This window comes from Embiotoca jacksoni, unplaced genomic scaffold (genome assembly GCF_022577435.1).
Source record: "Embiotoca jacksoni isolate LCO1_2020_lvr unplaced genomic scaffold, fEmbJac1.0.p SCAF_40, whole genome shotgun sequence".
Classification (NCBI taxonomy): Eukaryota; Metazoa; Chordata; class Actinopteri; family Embiotocidae; genus Embiotoca; species Embiotoca jacksoni.
The window spans coordinates 26843-46663 of record NW_027185393.1 but is presented as its reverse complement, the minus strand read 5'-3'; the positions used below and the strand labels follow the sequence as shown (position 1 = coordinate 46663).

Below are 19821 nucleotides of genomic sequence, written 5' to 3'. Positions count from 1 at the left end.
GATGAAGCCAAGATAACAGGGCTTTGCCACTGATTGTAGGCTACAAATACTACCAGCCACCAATACAATTATGAGTAAATACATGTAGCCCCTCGGTATTGTATTTTGCATTTTATTAAGATAAAGGTTTTGTTTTGCTTGTAAACTCAAATATTTTGTTTTTTAAAAACAATAATTAATAAATGTACTTATATTTTAGGCCACTCACTGTCTGATGGCTATATACTGACTCTGTCTGATTAGGCTTTAACTACTCATAGGATAACGCTCCATTTGTTCTTATTTTAATTTATTTAAGTATATTGTGATTCCTTTCTGGGTTATAAAATGGCCAATAATTTTACTGAATACCTTAATTTTCAGTATTTTTCAGGAACAATTTTAAAAAGAGGAAAATAAAAAATCACCGGTTTTCTGGTTGAGCTTCATCTAAAAGTGTCAGATTTATTCATATCATAAAAACAAATTCAATTCTATACTACACTGATTGTGCACATCACATTATCAGGCAAAAGGTCTATAGACAGCAAAACAACACATGCTACAGTACAGAGAAACTAATGGGCCTACTATTTATTTACAGTGGTCATGACACAGTAACGGTGGTGTGAGAGTATAATGCATTTTATACAAAAGTTCAAACAGAAAAAACAGTCCTGGTGAAAGGCACTTGAAGGGGATAAAATATTAGATTTGTCGGACCAGGTTTTTACCTTAGTATTACATCAGGGAGCCACCTGCCTGTCTTTTTTGGGGTGGGGGGCATTGGAGGGTGGTGTGTGTGTGTGGGGGGGGGGAGGTGTTACAGCGATTTGGAGACAGACATTAAGGGCTCTATTTTCATCTGCCTCGGTGCAGCACAGGCGCAATGCAAGTGTTGGCAGTGATGTAGGAGAAATAGACCATTAGAAGATGTGTCACGGTCGACTTGGGCAAATGATGTTCAATGGGTTTGGGAGGAGGTAACTAATATTATAAATGTCACATCCACTGGTATTATGAGAATCACTGCCCACAGTGTAGAAAAGCAGTTCAACAAAGAAAGACAAAAAAACTGTGGCTTATAGTTTGGCGTTAACTAAATGTAAAAGTGAACAAAGAACACTCCAATATAGCGAAATCAGGTACTGGAACGATGTTGAGGAGTGGACATAAGTAAATTACATACATTTAAAGTTCCTCATGCACTTCATTTACTAACAACACTGATCAAGGGAAATGAGCTCCAAAGTCACTGATATTGTCTTCATAAATTAACGGCATCGGGGAACTTTGTGTGTGCCTAATTTACTTTCCAATCATTGATTAAATGTCAAAAGCTGTCGTGCCTAAATGTCCCTGAACCTTTTGTGATGCCACTCTGTGGCCTTGCAAGGCTGGCAAGATTACGAAACCAAATGAGCACATAAAAAGGCTTTTGAAATTGTTCCCAATTTATATGTAATTAAATTGCAATTAATTTGTAGTTAACCCGGGTGCCTTTTATGTTTGTATGGCTGAGATTGGCTACCAACTGCTGCCTGCCAACTGCCTGACAGTTACATTTTTGACATGATTATCTGGAACGATTACCTGAAGTGCGATTAAATACGTACATCCATCAAACCTGTCTGTGGGATTTGGGCTGGTTCTATTAATGTGTGCTCTTTCCCACTGAGGCTAGGAAAATAGCTGGCCTGCACTTAGACCTTGTTTGAGGTGGGGGAGACACAGATGCAAGTTCACCTTAAAACTGACAAAAAAAATTTCAGTGCACCAGCACATCTTTACCAACACACCCCTTTTTGACTTCTGCCCATCTCGGTGCAGCCTGGCTCACGTTGATCCACGAAAAAAATTGCAAGCGTGGAAAAAAAGCCCCTTGTGCTGCACAAAAATGTCAATACACCTAGATTTGCACTATGCCGGTTACAAAAATAGCGCCCTCAGACTTAAGTATCAGAGGCGTATATGGAGGTCCAGTATATGTGAGGAGCCGGCGTTTCAGAACTGGGGGTTTAGTGTGAACTTGTTGTCCTCTATGTCCAGCTCCTGGTCTGTATCGTCTGACACATCAGAGTCCAGCTTTGTGTGGGGGTGCACAGAGTGGCCTGCCTGCGGCAGCTCGGAGACTGGGCCCGTCTGTCTCCGCTCCGGACTCTGGATCGGGGCCGACTCCGTCATCTCATCTCCTTTCCTACTCCTCCTGGCGGGACTGTCATCTTCTACCTCCCTCTTAACCCCCTGAGGATTCTCCTGATACAAACGGAAATGTATGAATTAAAAGACCTAAAAGACTGCATTTTAATGGTACCAATTAGCTTAATTTATAGTCTACTAATTAAAAGGAATCATTTTGAAAAGAATGTAATGTGAAATTAATGAAAACCTCAAACCTGTTTTAATCGTCGCCACTTAGCTCGTCGATTTTGGAACCAGGTTTTAACCTGAAAGACAAAATGACATGACAAAACAAATGAATTAGGTTCTGTCTGTATATGTGGTACAGGCTATTCAAAAACTGTTGGTCTTAGGTGTGAACTCCAGCCAGGGTTGAACTGACAATGAATAGCAGCCCGTTTTTGTTGCACACAATTTGAACTAACACGAATGTTTGTTGATCAATGATTTTTTTATTTATTTTTTTTATTTTAAAATAAAAATTCAAATAATGAAATGATCACTTGACACCTAATTTTATGTAATAGCAGGGTTTTACATATATATATATATATATATATATATATATATATATATATATATATATACATAAATTGCTGGGCTGGCTATCAGGTATTGTATTATAGCCTATAATGCAAAATTCAAATGTTTATTTTACACATTTACAGTCGAAACTGACGACCTTTTTTGACACTTTAGAAAAAGTGACTTAATATCTGTGCAACTATTCTTTGTTGGCCTACAATGTAGACTCTTCAAATAAATCGGTTGTTTAGGGATCACATGCAGCGTCCACCAGCAACGCCTTTTCTTTCTTTTTGCAGCACTTTCTTTGCACCACCAGCCGCGGGTTTACTCTTCCTATCCTTGTTCAGCAACGAGTGCTGCAACTTCTCATCCCCCGGACTTTCCGATGGCCAGTCTGGGACTGAGTCAGTAAACCGTTACCTACAACTGCCACGTTGAGTCATTCAGATAATTAACATAATGGAAACAGCGGATTCAGTAGTGGCCATTCATTAAAAAAATAGCCAGCCAAACGTTTTACAGACTAAAATTCTTCTTTTCCACAGTGATCCTATTGCAGACTAACAGGCCTATTTGAACTACACCAGCGCTGAGTAAAATCTATATTATTCCAAATAGCCTTCATCTGGAGCGGCCGATCAAAAATTATTTAACATGTTCTAGTTGCATTTCAATAGCGTATTTATTGCAAGCCTTATATTTCAAGTATAACCTCATTTAATAAACACAAACAACGTTTTATAAGTGGAATAGTCCATTAATATGATTGGCATTTTCCATTGATGGAGATTTCCCGCTGTCTATGAATATGTTTCTACTTTTGCAGCCAATTAGATCAGTCCTAAAATCCGAATATCTGTTCGCTGGTTACAGCATAGCTGAGCCATATTGGGGAGAAATTATGGGATACAAATAAAAATTATGCTGTAAGGAAATTGATTTAAATCAAAGTCAAAATTTGTAAAATGTAGGCTATTGCCCTGCGTCTTTCGTTCAAAATGTGCTGCACAATTACTCAAGAATAATTATCCTAACTAATTCATAATTTGGCAAGTTAAATTGATATTGAAAGGGTGGATAATCAATATTCGTCATGCTGCAACTATAGAGTTAGACAATAAGGATACAGACTAACGAACACATTACTCTCCACTATCAGGACGTTGTTCTACTTTTCCACATGATTAGGTGGCAAAGAAAAGAGAATTGTATGCTACTAAATAAGAAAAAAATGGATTTGCTCACCTGTCTCTCGCTGAGCTGCAGCATCTTGGCCAGTCGTTTCCTCTCCGGAGGTGAGAGGTATTTCTGTGTCTCAAACTTCTTCTCTAGTTCGATGGTCTGGTCGTTTGAGAAGCGGACCTGTCCGCCCTTTCTCTTGTGTAAGGGCCGCTGGATGAAGGGCGTCCACAGCAGAGGCTTCCCTTCAGAGAGAAAAGAAACAGAAACCTCATGAAAGCTCCCATTACAGCCTCGTATAGTATATCCACTAATTCTGGTTGATATTGAGAGTTCTGAAAATCTGTTGTCTATTTTAATAAATCCATTCCATAAATCCTGACTCATGAAAATTGAACAAACTCTTTAAGACTACAATTTACGATTTAATTGGCCTAACTTATTATAATTTTAAAATATTCACATTGAATTGCAGAAGCATATTTTTAGGTCGAACCTAACTGTCATATAAAGGCATATTTTTGGAGCCTAAATCACGCTGAAGTTGGGACATTACAATATTATAATAAGATTATGAACAGGCCCACCTACAGCCGGGGAACATCTGGCCACTGGTCCCGGGCCCTCGGTTTAAAGGACCCAAAAGGGTTCTTTAACCTTTAAATAACCTACAGCATTAAATAACGATTTATTTAGATAGATGATAAATACAATCAGCATTGTCGCTCAACTTAAGTGTGCGGTTCATCAGTGAATCAAATATGTGACGAGTTTTGCGTCCTGCGGCAATATTCCAAAGGATGACATCAGCCCATCACACAAAGCGCTCCTGGAAATATAATATCATAATCAAAGTCAACTTTATTGTCAATTCACCATATGTACAGACATACAGATAGATCGAAATATTGTTTCTCACAGTCCCACGGTGTGCAGAATAAAAAGATAAAACAAGAAAAGTATAAATATGTAACAATAAAAACAGACAAATATATGAATGATCTCACAGATTCACCACTTAAATAAAACATACTGTACAACTTGGTGATTTACCACCACGATTGACGGTGGTGACCGAAAAAAAGACACGGCGTATTCAGTAATGCGCATATAGATTTATAATTCGTGTGAGAATTATGTGTGCACTTTGACTGTCTAATGTCGAAATATGTATTTTTTTTCCCCATGTAAATCTGAAGTTGAGTAGCCTAAGATAAGATCTTTAAATTACAAAGTAAAAGTTAAAAGTTGGGAATAATAGCATGTCCCTAAATATGACTGAATTTCAGTGCTGGGGTTATCATTTTAGTTATTAAAATGATTATATTTGGATTAACAAGTGTGTGCGAAAGTAGAGCGTCTTTGCCGTGCGTTGTGCGCATTATGCAGTCATTGCAAGTGAGCTGTGTGTAGTCGGGGAGCTGTGTGTGTGTGTGTGGGGGGGGGGGGGGGGGGGGTGCATTTGCTCCTGTGCATGAGCGAGACACATGACGGTGCCTGTAGATACACGGCAGGCTTCCATGTCAACAATTAGGAGTTCCAATAAATAAGGTCCGATTAAAGGGTTTTTATTAAAGAGAAACGCCCCAGTGTGTTTTTGTCTTGTCTACTTTCCTCTTTTGGTTGATGGTCTGGAACAAACAATAGCGACCAAGCGGCTTGCTGCACGCTTTCTTTTCAGGAAGGTCGTGACAGAGTGAAAACTATGGCCAAATATCCGCTTCATGTGCTTCCTGTTTTGTGGTGTGATTACAGACGATGGCATCCACCGGTCCTCTCTACTCTCACTCAAACAATATAAATCTGTTGCGGTCGAAACTGCTGTCAAGACCTTCTTTCTTTTCCAAAGGAAGTCATCTAATCCAGTCCCAAGACACGTTTGTCTCAACCGAAAATACACGGAAAAGATGTATAGTACAATGCTAATATAATAAATGAATTCATCAATAATCTAAAATTCTAACCTTTTCGAGTCCTTCTGAGTGGAATGATATTTAGACTAATGTTTGCAAAGCTCCTGATTTAAAGAAACTATTTATAATTATTTGAGTGCTGCTATCAGGACCATCAGCTACCGATTTTGTTCCACAATCAGGGTAACGCTATTTGGTCGATGCCGATGTTTACGTCGCTACCAATTATAAAATATCATGAAAGAAAAAATATTTCAGCTACAGAGGGCTACAATGGAGCGAAGCTTAATAAATTAGGGCTAAATGATTAAAATAATCGAAATAACATATAACAATAACAATAACAACAACACATTTTAATGTATTTATATAAAACTTAGTCATAGTGATATTTTGGCGACGTCTCTGGCGGCCTGAAGCAGATGTTTACATTGAAAGTTCTTATTTCTGACTCTGTTACTGTCTCACCAAACATGCTGTGCAGATGGCTTCTTAATGTTTCTGCTGATAAATTCAGAGGCGTATGACAGCAAAGATTAAAGGCTATAAAAAAAATAAAAAAAATAATAAAATAAAAAAAAAACCCACTGATTCATAAAATAAACGAATTGTTCTAAACTTTAGTCCACACTTGTCACGCGTGGAACCAGCATACTTTCTTCTCACACTGGAGGCTTATGCTGTTTCAAATTATAGTTTACATAGTTTTGGGGGGGGGGGCCAAACGGCTAAAAATAGATTTACAAAAAAGGTGTGAATGACTTAATTACAAACATAAATATAAATAAATGCACACACAATGTGGGCAGTTTTAGCCTACATAGCACAGACAGATATGTGTTCCAAGAAAAGTCACGTTAGAATAAACGTACAGACTGTAGATTAAATTATTTATTTTTGGTGGAGAACTGAAATGAATCTTTGTCTTAAAGTAGGGATTTCAGTTAGTTTATAAAGCCAATGAAAAGGCAATACAATGTCTTTTTATTTTAGTTTTTAATTTAAGAATAAACTCTGTTTTTTACGGGTTTTTTAAACTGAGTGAATTCAAAGTCTACTTTATCTTTCGTCGTAAGCTCACATTGATCTGCTGATGTGCTTGCATTATTTTCTTCACGCCGCCAACCATAAAGAAAGTCAGCCACATCCTCGCGGGGTCCGACAAAGGAAGTGCAACAATATGTGGAAAACGGATCCCTGGCTATCAGAGCCCGAGTGTTTCCTGAATATGTCTGTATTGAGGATGTCGATAAAATAATCAGCAGCGTGCAGCGGGCTCCCGAGGAAGCGGCTGGCCGGGGTGAGACAGGAAAACATTTAACTCCTATCGAAAGGCTCACGGCTTCCGCTATACTGTATGAACGGAAAAAAACGCAACTTGTTCAGCAACACAAGGTCAGACGGTCAGCTTTGTCACACTATACTTATGAGGACCATCACTTATAGCCTCCTACCCCGGATATTATATATTCACATACCATATAAAACTTTTTCATGCAAACCAATATACACAACCTAAGACTAAACCAATTTCCTCATATATTTACATAAATGTTTGTATTATAAAATGGGAATTGTATCGTTGACACATCATTTAACTTTTGTAAGTGTTCCCATGCGTCCTGCGTCATACAACACTATATAGGTTATTGTATTTTACATTTATACATTATATACTATGTTTTGTATATGAAATATAAAATAACTCCTTAAATTACCTATTCATATATACTTTAGGATGTGGCTCAGAATTTAAAAGCAAAGAAAAAAAAGCTTGGTGGTTGTGTAAATGACGTGTTAAGATGGACCCACCCATGGATCCGAAAAAAACTGAAAGGATGCAGTCAAGTCTCAATCTCAACTTCAAGAGAAAAAAATAAACTAATAACCTAACGCTTGATGGTCACAAGTTTGCTTATCACACACACACACACACACACACACACACACACACACACACACACACACACGCACGCACGCACGCACGCACGCACACAAAGAGAGAGGGAGAGAGAGCAGTGAAATAACAAGCGATTCAGAGCCCAGTAATTCACTGGAACAATGAGAGTCAGGAAAACGAGTCAAGGTTGCCATCACCCCCCCCCCCACACACACACACACACACACACTAACCCCCTCCCCCACGACCCCACCATATCACCACCTAGCAGCCCACGAATGGATATGAGTGGTGCAATTGTGGCCCCAAATATGTCACAATAACAATGTGACTCAAGTGCGCGCTACGTCAGGAATGAGGCAGAGATGTTTGTTTTTTTAACACTGAAATTAACTGAAGACTTTGTGTAGGAACGTGTCCAAAACCTGCGTCACACCACTCTTTTAAGTGTGTTATTGCAACTGCATATGATCTTTGGTTTGATATGCATGACCAAGCGTGATACTTATGCAAAAATGGTTTCGTTGGTACTGAAACGAAGCTTGTGAAGTCAGGAAAGAATGCAACGAATAAAAAACCTCCTTCCTGCTACACAATCCAAGCAAATATTTTTTTCGACCTCCAATGGATTTAAAATGCATTTATTTTATCATAGAAGAAAGCAGAAAGCCATCCAATCTATAATAACCAAAATATTGCTCTCGTATAATATATACAGCATTTTATGAGTGAAACAGTTTAGCATGCACCCAGACGGTGCCATACGCCTACAGTCTAGATTCAAGGAACTGAGGTCAACTAGATTATTTCTCCACAGTCAAACACTAGACATGATTCTATGTTGTTTTGGCGATGCTGTAAATTACGTTTACGAAAGGTCAACTTTTGTTAGCCTAAAAGGCCGTCTGAAACGTGTCCAACACAATTACGCACACAACTTCAACCAACTCACCGAGTGCGTCGTGCCTCAGCAGCGCCTGGGCGTACTCCCCCATGGAGCGATGGTGCTGGTGGTGAAACGGGTAGATGGAGCTGGTGAAAGCCCCGGCGGAGGCGTACGTCGACGTCAGCGCGGCGTGGTGAGAAAGTCCCGGGTGGATCGGCGTGGGTTCATAAATCGGCGTTCGGTACGGCGATATCAGACTTGTAAAGGAGGAATTGGGCGACGGGAGAGTAGGTGTGGGGATGACCGGAGTGGAAGATGAAGAAGTGGAGGAGGAAGAAGAGCAGGGAGAGTTGGTGGCGGTAGTCCTTCCCAGAATGTCCTCAATGTAGAAGGGAGTCGGGTGGGCCGGCTGGATGGGGGTCGATGCGTAAAGCGGGACACTCATGGTGCTGTGTGCGGCCGCTGCGCGCTGGAACTGAATTAACAGAATAGCTGCGTCTCTCCCGTCTCTCCCTACAGCCTTCCTCTTTACCGAAACTATCTATTTACAAGAGCCTTGTTACATACTACCAAACTTCTACTGTTCCAGGTCAGACTGTAGTCCTGACTACGCAAAACACACCAAACAGATACTTTTTTCTGGGCTATGGAGACCGTTTGAGTGCTTTGCGGTTAATCAAGAGGCGGCGGTGGCTATCTGGCAATTGATCCAACTGTTGGGGCTGCTATCTAGCAACAGACGAAGGAGGGAGGAGATAAGGACGGCCAACTTCCTGCAGGTGGCCGGCTGCCGTTTCTGATTGGCTTTTCTCGCGCCCTAAACAAGCAGCGATCAGATGACAGGAGAGAAGAGATAATTGTATTCCAGGAGAATCACGTAAACCCAGCCAACTATCTAGTAATTAGAAACCCCAAAAGGTTTACCGTTTTAGGTTGGTAATAAAACAACGATGATAGTACTTCAGTTTTCAATATGTAAATAAATCCGAATTATAGCTATATCTAATGGAGCTACTTTATTTCCATCGTTTTTATACTGACTCCAATGCGTATAGACAGCAGAAGGAGAATTGTATGACCTTTTGTCACTTGCAATCTCCCCACAATAGATTCAATAAAAGATTAAGAAAAACAACTTATAAAGGTTTGGTTACCTTGTTTTGCTGAATTAAAATCCGATATGAAGCCACATTTCTGATTTCGACATTAATGTTTCCTTCTTACACAGAAAGACACCTCTCAGAGTGGCATTGTGTTATTGTTACAGATGCGAAAAATATGTAAATAGAAGATGATTCTTGCTGGTGCAGTTCATTCAGCAAAAAATACATCAATTCTATTAGATTATATGTTTTAGCCTAAATGTAAAATTCGAATCTGCAAAATAACCATTAGCTTACTTTAAAAACGTTTTGAATAAATGGTATAATCATGCATACCATTATACTACATACTAATATAAATTGAATGTAAATTTTTAATGTTAATTAAATGAAATTTATCTTTCATCTTCTTTTATTTTTATAGTCAATTCTAGTGAGCTCATCTATTAGCAGTACATATTAATGTATGAAGTCTGTAACTTCCATCACACTACTGTTTTAAACCTTGAATGGATTGCAGACATTGGGCCCCTTGATACGGAGGCACAGAGTCCGAATCTCCCCAAATCCTATCTTATGGTCACAGGTCATATTTGACGTCCCGCTTTTGTCTGTTTTCTTCTAAGAGACTGTATTTTTCACATTGTTTTGCAGTAAATAAATAAAATATAGCTGGATGTGTACCATTGAAATGAATTTCATACGCTGATCACTTCAGCACTTCTTTACTCTGATAGCTGTAGTCCCAGTCCAAACTAAATGTCTAATCAAACAATTTGGGAGTGTAATCTGTAACAATGTAGGCTATAATACAGGTTATCTGCAATTCACATCCCCAACAGTGCATCTGAAAAGCAAATGATTAATTCATGATTTGAATGTTTGGAGTTGGAGTCCATCTATCAGTGCGGCTAAGGTCATATGCTTACGATAACGACTATAAATGCAAATCTTTTTAATATGTCACTAAGAGCATGTTTTTATCCCCTCCCAAAAGTTTGCGCAGAGTGTTAAACAGTAATCGATAGTTTCTCTCTTTCAGAGTTACAGCACGGACAAGCGCTTCCGATGGCTCCAGATGCACGTGTTATGGTCAATCCTGATATTCTATCACCAGGAAAATTCATCAACGGTAGCGCAGACTCGCAGGTTAACGCTTCACTGTTGGGAGGAAACCTATCGGTTCTCGCCAATAAACGGGCCCTCTAATAGAATCCATCGGTTCAATATTCTGATGCGTCTTTAAAGCGCGCCGCATGCCTTGCCAACTTTCTAACTGCAGTCATTTAGATAAAGTGGACTCAGAGAGCAAACAGGGATATAAGCAGCCTTGAAGACATGAAAGAAATCACCAAACGGCTAATATTTGGACTGAGACAATCATTGCAGCTCATTGATCCGGCCGGTTTCCCCGTGGCGTCAGTCTCCTGCCCACAAACGACTAATAATTTCTCAGAGCCGCTCCCTGACAGTGGCGCCATGTGTCTCCGATTAACAGTTCAAAAAGACTCGAGACATGATTCTAATCCTCATGAGTCAAAGTTATCCAAATGATCATAAGTATCGTAATGTTATGTGAATACAACCTTTATGTTTCAAGTCGAAATTTAGACAAATAGTTACAATTCTGACTTTGTCATTAGTCAAAATTATGGATTAGATAGGGTGATTTGCCCATTTCGAGACTTTTGGACTATATTGCGATATGAATCCTAAAATCTACAACCAGAACCATTTTGAAATCCTTAGGATGTGTCCCTATTTAAACCAAAAGAAAAAAAAGCAGATATCACACTTAACATTCCTAATTTGGGACAGCTCTGCTGGAAATGTGGGATAGTCTTTGCTAAAAAAAAACAAAACAAAAAAACACCTTAATATAAATTGAAAGTCTGCAATATTCAAGGCTAAATCTGCAATCCTATGTGTGGTCATTTTACCACTTGCAATGTCATTGCTGTTACAAAACCACAGCTTGTAGGTGTGGCTGTTAGATGGAGAATCCAACAACAAAAATTATCATGTGTTGATTAGAAAGATATTAAGATCATAGATCATTAAATATCATCACAGAGAAAGAAGAAATAAATGCACAGCTAAGCATTCATGAGTAAATAACCGAATAATATAATAAAGTCATGGTGGTAAATTGCTGAGTCCCATGGATGGAAATGAGCCTGCTGCTGTTGCAAGGCAGTTGCTTGGAAACAGCCCCTGCAGACCTGAAATCCCACCTCCTCATTGAGTGGCTGTGACATGTTGTCATAGTTCTTGCACCATTTTAACCAAGATGCCCAAATATTAGATAAAGTTAATTGCCCCTCAACCTAAATTTAGAAAATAATTCAAACCCCATAGATAGCATTGGTTTTGCACAATCGGATGCCTCTCCACACACCTACTGTCCCACTTTTCTAAAACCACATTTCCTAATGTGGGAAATTAGAAACTTTGACTGAAATAAAACAAATATACAAATATATGTTTACACTATATTATAATACTTTTTACAAACAACCATGTCATAAACACATCCTGATTAAAAAAAAAGTTATTTATTTATAATAAATGCACATGCTTAACACTAATTTTGTTGAAACACTGTCATTGACCTTCGGTTGGTCATTTATTTATTTATTTGAGGAAGCCCTTCACCAAATGGAGCGTAGGTGTCCCACATTAGGGCACTTCACCATATGTGCAAAATTCTAAATTCTTTCAGCCTGTAGTCACACAAATGCTGCACTGAGTTACCTGATTGGACCTCTGACCTAGTTCCAAACACTGTAAAGTAAATGCTCGGCTAAAGTTGGTTTTACCATTTCAGACTGTTTGATTAATAGGAGAGGAAGAAATAGAAAGAAGTAAACCAACAAAAACTATGCTTTCCATCTTTTTTTTTTTTTAATTAAACCTAATTTTGAGACACCTACATTTTCTCTTTTCAGCAATTTGATATTGAATGACATAATGCATATAATAAATTACATGAACTTCTTGACATTTATACCTCTGTGCATTTTTAATGATATCAACATGACTTGGACCTGAATAGATAGTAGAAAGTGTCTAAATGGAATTAAAAAGCAACAACAAAACTAAAAATGTTCCACAAATGAATTCAGTTTTACAAAAGTTTGCAACAATAATACAGATTTTGTTGTTGTTGTTGCTAAACTCACAAACATTTGAGACTGCATTTCCCCCAAAAAAATCTCCACATATGTTGAGTAGTAAAATCTATTTCGCTCTTTGCAAATGTATTTTCCATCTTAGACTATTGAGCCATTAATGTCAATAATTATTTTAATAAACACTTCAAATCTTTATCATCATAAATCTAAACAAATCACTTTCATGCTAAACTTCAATGTGTATAATCTAAAAAAAAAAAATTGCAGGGCGCATTGTCAAGTGTTTTTCCTTACAAAAAAAAATATTGTTTCCAAATTAATAGAGATGAAATAATGGAAACTGTGATAAATATCTTGAATATTGTTTGTTTCACTCATCTCTATAATCTGGGAAGGAGGGATAAGCAGATAAAGATAGAGGAGAGGGGGCGGAAGGGGGAGGTGGAAGGAGGGGGAGCTGGAATTTCCAAATACAAAACTATTTCCAAATTTAACTAAAACTTACATTGCTGATGAGAGAAGCCACAAGTATGAAGACAAGAATCAGTCTAGATGAAAGTCCACCAAGTTCCAAAAAAACTAAAAACTTCTGTTTTGACATTGGTCTCAATTCGTCACATCACAAACACATCTGTCGAACTTGACCTGATGTTTGCTTTTACTGGAAAAGTCAGGAAGGCGAGTCATGTTAACCATCAAGCAAACAGCAACCTCAGCTTTATTCCGTTATTACTCTGGGTCCCGGTGCCCCTCTAGTGTCGCCTTCTGGTGGTTTAAATCGTCCAACGCCAGCTCTCCGTCCGAGCAGGGCTGCAGTGCGCGCAGGATGTGCTCCAGCGTCCACCGCTCCTCGTGCAAAGTGTGCTCCTGCAGGGTGAACGGACCCTGCTTTGTTCTGGTCAGGTCCTTCACGTGAGCACATGATGACAGAGCTGCAGCACACAGACGGTGATTATTCTGAAGCTGCAGTTGTGAAATCTCAGTTTGCTAACATCAAGGTGCTCTTAAGAGGATCGTGAAATAAGATGAATCTTATATCTCACCTTTTCCCAGGTCGTCCACCAAGCTTCTGACATAAAATCCACCACCACACTCAATATCTGTCAAATTAAACTCTTTCAACTGGTTGTTTGAATGTGTAAGTTTACCATAAAAAAACATGAAACGGGCAAGAAATGATATCCAAACTGCTGTTTTTAAAGAAGTCAGTACAAAGGAAGAAACACTGCATGATTGCAACATGTGCTCACCCACCCAGAGTGAAGAGGGGGGGCTTGAACTCCTGCAGGGTCAGGTTGTGCACTGTGACCGGCCGGGCTGGTTTGGCCTCAACTTTGTGACCTTTTTTCAGAAGGACAGACAAACGCTGGCCATCTTTTTTCAGCGCCGAGTATCTAGATTTAAAAAAAATAAAAATAAAGACAAAAAGATCACACCATACCGAATATGATTTTTTTTTTTTTTTTACTAAAAAGAGAAGCAGCACTAAATCAGTGTCTGTATAATGTGACATGCTAATGCAGAAACGGTCTCTCACCAAAAAAGCGTGAGAATTGGCAACCCTACCGGAATTTGACAAACAAAATCACGGAAGGGAAGATTCTTTCACAAACTCATATGTTACATATCCTTGCGCATTTTTACGTGGAAAATCCTAGAGCTTTCGTAGCAGGTACACAGCTGTACCCTGCATGTCCCAGACAAAAACCACCGCTTCCAGCAAGCTCTTTCATACCACTAGGTGGAAGCCTGGAGCTCAAAATGGTAGTGTTTTTAAATAAACTGTAATCCATAGCTCTAATCTGCTTTCTATTACTGGACTGTGATTTTTTTTTACTCCTGTTATCTTTTGCTACATTATGCTACTTTAGACCTGGGAATGTTTGAATGATGCGTCCAATATGGATTAGAAGAAATACAAATAAATAGATACATGGTCCCAAAAGGTACAAACTTTGCTTACCATTGTTGTCTAGATACAATACTGTTCATCATAACTAGTGATTCATGTAAATGTTAGTCAATGGGAAAAGCTTTTTCACACCAGATATTTTGATATGTGACAGTAAGATGGGAAACTTAAAAGAAACAAAACAGAACCATGGTATTAGTAATAGTAACACCAAATTTTCCTGCAATGACAAGATTCAAGGGTTCATTCTTGGAAAAAGCTAACATACATGTTGTCTAAAGATTTAGAAAAATAAACTTTTATATGACATAATACAAGTACAATCATCACAGCCATTTACATTTATTGAGCAAAAAATATAGATACCAACAACTACCCATATATAGTAAAATCTCAAATTCAAATGTGATTTGACAAACAAGCTATTAGTTTCCTGTTTCATCCACATCACGGTGTCATTCATTCTCCCAGTTCTTTCTTATTGACGGTCCTTTTTTTTTTTTTTTCCCGATGCCGAAGTGTCTTTGGACATGACAATGAAGCCCAAGTGGCTCCCTGTTCAAACAACGTTTAGTGAAGGAGTTATTGATTCAAATAGGTGCATTTGCAGTAACTTGCAAACGTGATCACCTTTGCTGTTGCATTGTGAACATCAACCGGCTGCTTGTTGCTACATTTGTTGTACTGTCATTATCGGCTCAGTGCAGAGTTTATGTGATTTACTCACAGGTGTGTGAATTGACCTGGATGTAAAGCATCCGAAACGTATAAGAAAATAATATGACGTTAGTTTAAAAAAAAAAAAAAAAAAAAAAGTGAGATGGAGCCCTCTCCTCTCCTTTAAAAAACAAAAATGCAGCAGTGGCAGTCCTATTTCAGCTGCTGCATACCACTCACTGTTAAATGCTTATAGGGTAAACACTGGAAAAGGATTTGACCTGAGGTCCATATGTAACAAATCTATTTTATCTAAAATTACATACTGGAAAAGTGCATTTTGATCTGTGAGGCAAACCCTTGTAACAGTTTAGCTAACATTACATAAATGTTACAATGAAAACTCTTACTCACAGTGGAGGAACTTGCATGATGTCACCAGTAAAGGCTTTCAGCTTTTCCTCAACATCCAGCCTGGTTATGTGTTCTGTGATAAAAGATAAAGACAAGACATACTGTGACGCAAAAAAAGAAAAGAAAAAAGGACTGTACATTTTAGCAGAAACAGAATAGAATAGACTGATGAATGGCATAAAACTGTTTGGATGAAATTATGCTTTACACTTCAGTATTTACCAAAGTCTTTTTCCAGAATCACACTGCCGGTGGCATCACGAGTGTCCGTTGCTTTTCCCAGCTCCGCAACAGCAACATATTTCTAAAAAATAACCACTCCAAATCACTCAACTCAACTCAGCTTTATGTATATAGCACCTTTCAGACAAGCCTGCAGCGCAAAGTGCTTCACATCGGAGCAACATACACACATAAACAGCAAAGATCCAAACAAATCGACAGGCACACAAAACAGAACAATAAGATGAGAAATAAGGTAAAACTCGTAAAAAATATAGGTGAGATTAAATTAAGAAATTCAAATTGCAACAATAAAAACAACATTATAGGAATCAATCATTAAAATTCAGGAATGAGTTCCAAAGTTTAGGGGCATAAAAAGAGAAGGCGCTCTCATCAGACCTATTGTGGGACACGAGGAATATTTAAAAGAAAAGCAGAGAATGAGCGCAGCGATCTGGCAGGAACATAAAATGAGATAAGATCACTGGTATAGGGAGGGGCACAATTATTTAAAGCTTTATAAACAAATAAAAGAACATTTAAAATCAATCCTAAAAGATACGGTAGCCAATGCGGTGCTTTGAGTAGTGGGGTAATGTGATCTCTTTTCTTTATTTTTGTTAAAACTCTGGCTTTGGCATTCTGAACAAGCTGTAATTTCCTTACAGATGTTTTGGTAAACCAGTAAAAAGGGAGTTACAATAATCTAAGCGGCTGAGTGTTTCAGCATCTTTCTAAAATTAAAAAAAAGGTCTGACATTAGCAATGTTCCTTAGGTGGAAGAATGACATTTTAATAACCTTGTTAAAATGAGCATTAAAATTCAAGTCACAGTCTGAAATCACTCCCAAGTTGGAGATGTCAGTTTTAATTTGAGTGCTAAAACCAAGCATTGAGTGCAGCTTTTCCTCTTGCCGCTTTGGGTCCTATGACTGACTTGGTGTTGACTGATAATGTTTCCAAGTGGAAGCATGCACAATGAAAACATAAGTAATACTTCCTTTGGGAATGCCACAGTTGGTTTTGACCACTTATAAGAAACCTGCTGAAACCTCCTCAGTGCTCCTCCATCTTTCGAAAGTATCTGCCAGCAACCAAGTCATGATAAATTTTGCACTTGAGTCTTGTAAAAGCTTGATCAGTTTTAATTTGACTTTTTTCAATGATGCTGTAAATAAATGATAGATACTGATAATATTGACACGCTGTATGGATCTGAGTGCGCAGGACAGTTTGAAACTAAACTGATACATTGTGGTTCACGGCTTTTACCAAATCTGTGATGTTCCAACTTACATCTACTAAGTCTTGTTTAACACAGATTTACAGTTCACACTATGCATTCATAATTTACACACTGCCATTCTTTTAAGCAGAAACATTTCAGTGTTTTGCAAATATAGCTCTTTATAGCTCATTTTTCTCTTCAACATTAGTGTAAAAAAAAACTCACCTTTGAACCAGTCAACAGTGTGCTGAGCATTTTTGTGCCATTTCCAACACCGACAACTGAAAGAAATGGAGATGATGTGAATGACTAAAGGCCTGCTAGCCCTCCTTAGAGCTTTCATTACACACAAAAACAAAAACATGTAATAGTTTCCTCCATTATCATCAACTTAACCATTGACATGACGAGAGTAAATCTGTTTTCTCTATAACTGATATATGTCACCAAAATGGGCAGCATTAAACATTGAAATTTGAGGAGTTGCCTGACAGCAGTGCCAACTCATTTGGTTATCTTCTGATAAGCACGCTCACGAAGGATGTTGGTCTCGGTGTTAATCACATTCAATTCAATTCAATTTTATTTATATAGCACCAAATCCCAACACAGGTTATTTCATGGCACTTAACACATTAAAGCCCTTACAGAAAGACTTTACAATATTATACAGAGAAACTCAACAATTCAACAATTTCCACATAAGCTAAGAGGGAAAAAAAACTCCTCTTTAATAGGGAGGAAAACCTCCAACAGAGGGAAGGAAAAACTCCCTCTTAACAGGAAGAAACCTCCGACAGAACCAGGCTCAGAGGTGGGCGGCCATCTGCCTTGACTGGTTGGGGTGAGAGGAGAGCAGAGAGAGAAAAGGACAGCATAGAGATACAAGAGAAGAACTGTTGGTGGAGACGACAAGCGCAGGGCAGAGACATGCAGCTCGACAAGACAACAAGCATATGAACAATGTCTGAACAGTGAATGGGGCAACAAGCCAAGATGAAGAAAAACTTTTCCGACAAAGCATCTTGTCTTGTCTCCACCGCTGCATGCATAATCTTAATGAAAATACTTAAGGTTGCTGTGATTTCTTTGTGTGGATTTAAAGGTTTGTTTCAAACACTTTAAAACCTTGTTGTGCTTTTTAACTTTGAGTGTTCTTGTGGTTTAAAATACTAGAAGAAGAACAGCATAACATGCAACTGGAGCAAAACCTTTTAATGCTGAAAAGCCTATCAAGATACACGGTGGACCTCCAGGAAACAGGTCACAGGAAAAATGATACAGAGCTGGCCCGCAACAGCAATCAGTGAGTTAAAGCTATATAATAAGTCTTTATTAAATCAGAAATCAGTCAGAATGTTAGTATAATCATGGGTGTTGTACAGTACTGTAGACTACTGTGTCTACTATATATTTGAATATGCCCCTGTATGAAAGAGCAACATGCTGCTCTCAGAGCTGAATTTGAACATGACTGGCAACCTGTTTTTTTGTCTTACAAAAGGGGCTTCACTGTAAGTTTTCTTATAGATAGGCATGCTCGACTCAATAAGTGACAACTTATGTTTATGGGTAGGATATATAAGCAATTTTACAGTTGTGAATTTAAATGAACTTTATCTTTATTGAAGATAAGTCTGCCCTTTTCATTTGAGACAGGATAGGTCTTTGACTTATTACTTCGTGTGTTTGTTTTGCTAGCCACAGTTGGACTATAACTGCACTTTTTCATGTTTATTACAATACACTTATTTCTTTTATACCCTGTTTTTATGGTTGTTTTATACGATCATTGTGTTAGTTGGGTATTGTGTTGTTAAATTCACTTGCTGTTTTGTTTTAACGGCTTATTTTAGGTGAAGCACTTTGTAACTTGAGTTTAGAAAAGTGCCATACAAATAAAGTTTATTATTACTATCAAGGCATTGTATGAACTTGCTTGGGAGTACAATCCCCAACACCTTGTAAACACTAGAAGTTAACCCTCTTACCTAATACCCCACAGGCAGCGCTGTCAAGCGTCCCTCCATGCCCCATCTTCAGGCTCTGTTTCTTCCTCTTCCGTGGGTTGGGGTTTTGGACACCAGCTTCTGAAAGACAGGTGAGCACAGAAACATCTCTGTCAGTTCATAACAAATAGTATACTTACGTTTGTTTTTCCAGCGGTTTTGTATAGTTACCCTTGAGCAAGGTTTCTTTAAGCGTATTTAACACATCTGCTGATGTTGGCCCTTGCTTTTTATATATCGCAAATACTCCATTTAAAGATTGGAGTTTGGATAGAGAACTAGCTATCGGAGCCGCAGAGTTCCCAGCCATGCTTGTTTTCGGCTTCTTCTTCTTCGGTGTTTAACGCCAGCTTTGCATCTGTGGCAGCGAGGCATTACTGCCATCTTCCGGAGTCTTGGTGAACTCCTACAGTTTCCAGTCTGCTGTCTGTCATATGGGCGTATGAAAGTCGGTTGTATGCCCTTTTCAAAACTACATAGCTTAAATACATAAAGAAAAAAGCATAAAGAAAAATAAATACAAAAGCAGCCCAATGCTTAGATAGGCTAGGACAGACTAAAACTGTGATACTT

General features: G+C 38.4%; 2 protein-coding genes across 2 annotated transcripts; both read right to left on the bottom strand.

Moving 5' to 3' along the window:
- Nucleotides 1-410: 410 nt before the first annotated feature.
- Nucleotides 411-9270, bottom strand: hhex (hematopoietically expressed homeobox). The gene is made up of 4 exons (XM_069168558.1): nt 8633-9270; nt 3934-4112; nt 2376-2426; nt 411-2235 (listed from the first exon to the last, which is right to left on the bottom strand). Exons 1-4 carry the CDS (start codon nt 9009-9011, stop codon nt 1984-1986), a joined length of 861 nt encoding a protein of 286 aa, XP_069024659.1. The 5' UTR covers nt 9012-9270; the 3' UTR covers nt 411-1983.
- Nucleotides 9271-12219: 2949 nt separating this feature from the next.
- trub1 (TruB pseudouridine (psi) synthase family member 1) lies at nt 12220-19580 on the bottom strand. Its single transcript, XM_069168559.1, has 8 exons — nt 19420-19580; nt 19231-19329; nt 17465-17520; nt 16009-16090; nt 15787-15859; nt 14058-14197; nt 13847-13903; nt 12220-13735 (listed from the first exon to the last, which is right to left on the bottom strand). Exons 1-8 carry the CDS (start codon nt 19556-19558, stop codon nt 13533-13535), a joined length of 849 nt encoding a protein of 282 aa, XP_069024660.1. The 5' UTR covers nt 19559-19580; the 3' UTR covers nt 12220-13532.
- Between the last annotated feature and the right edge of the window lie 241 nt (nt 19581-19821).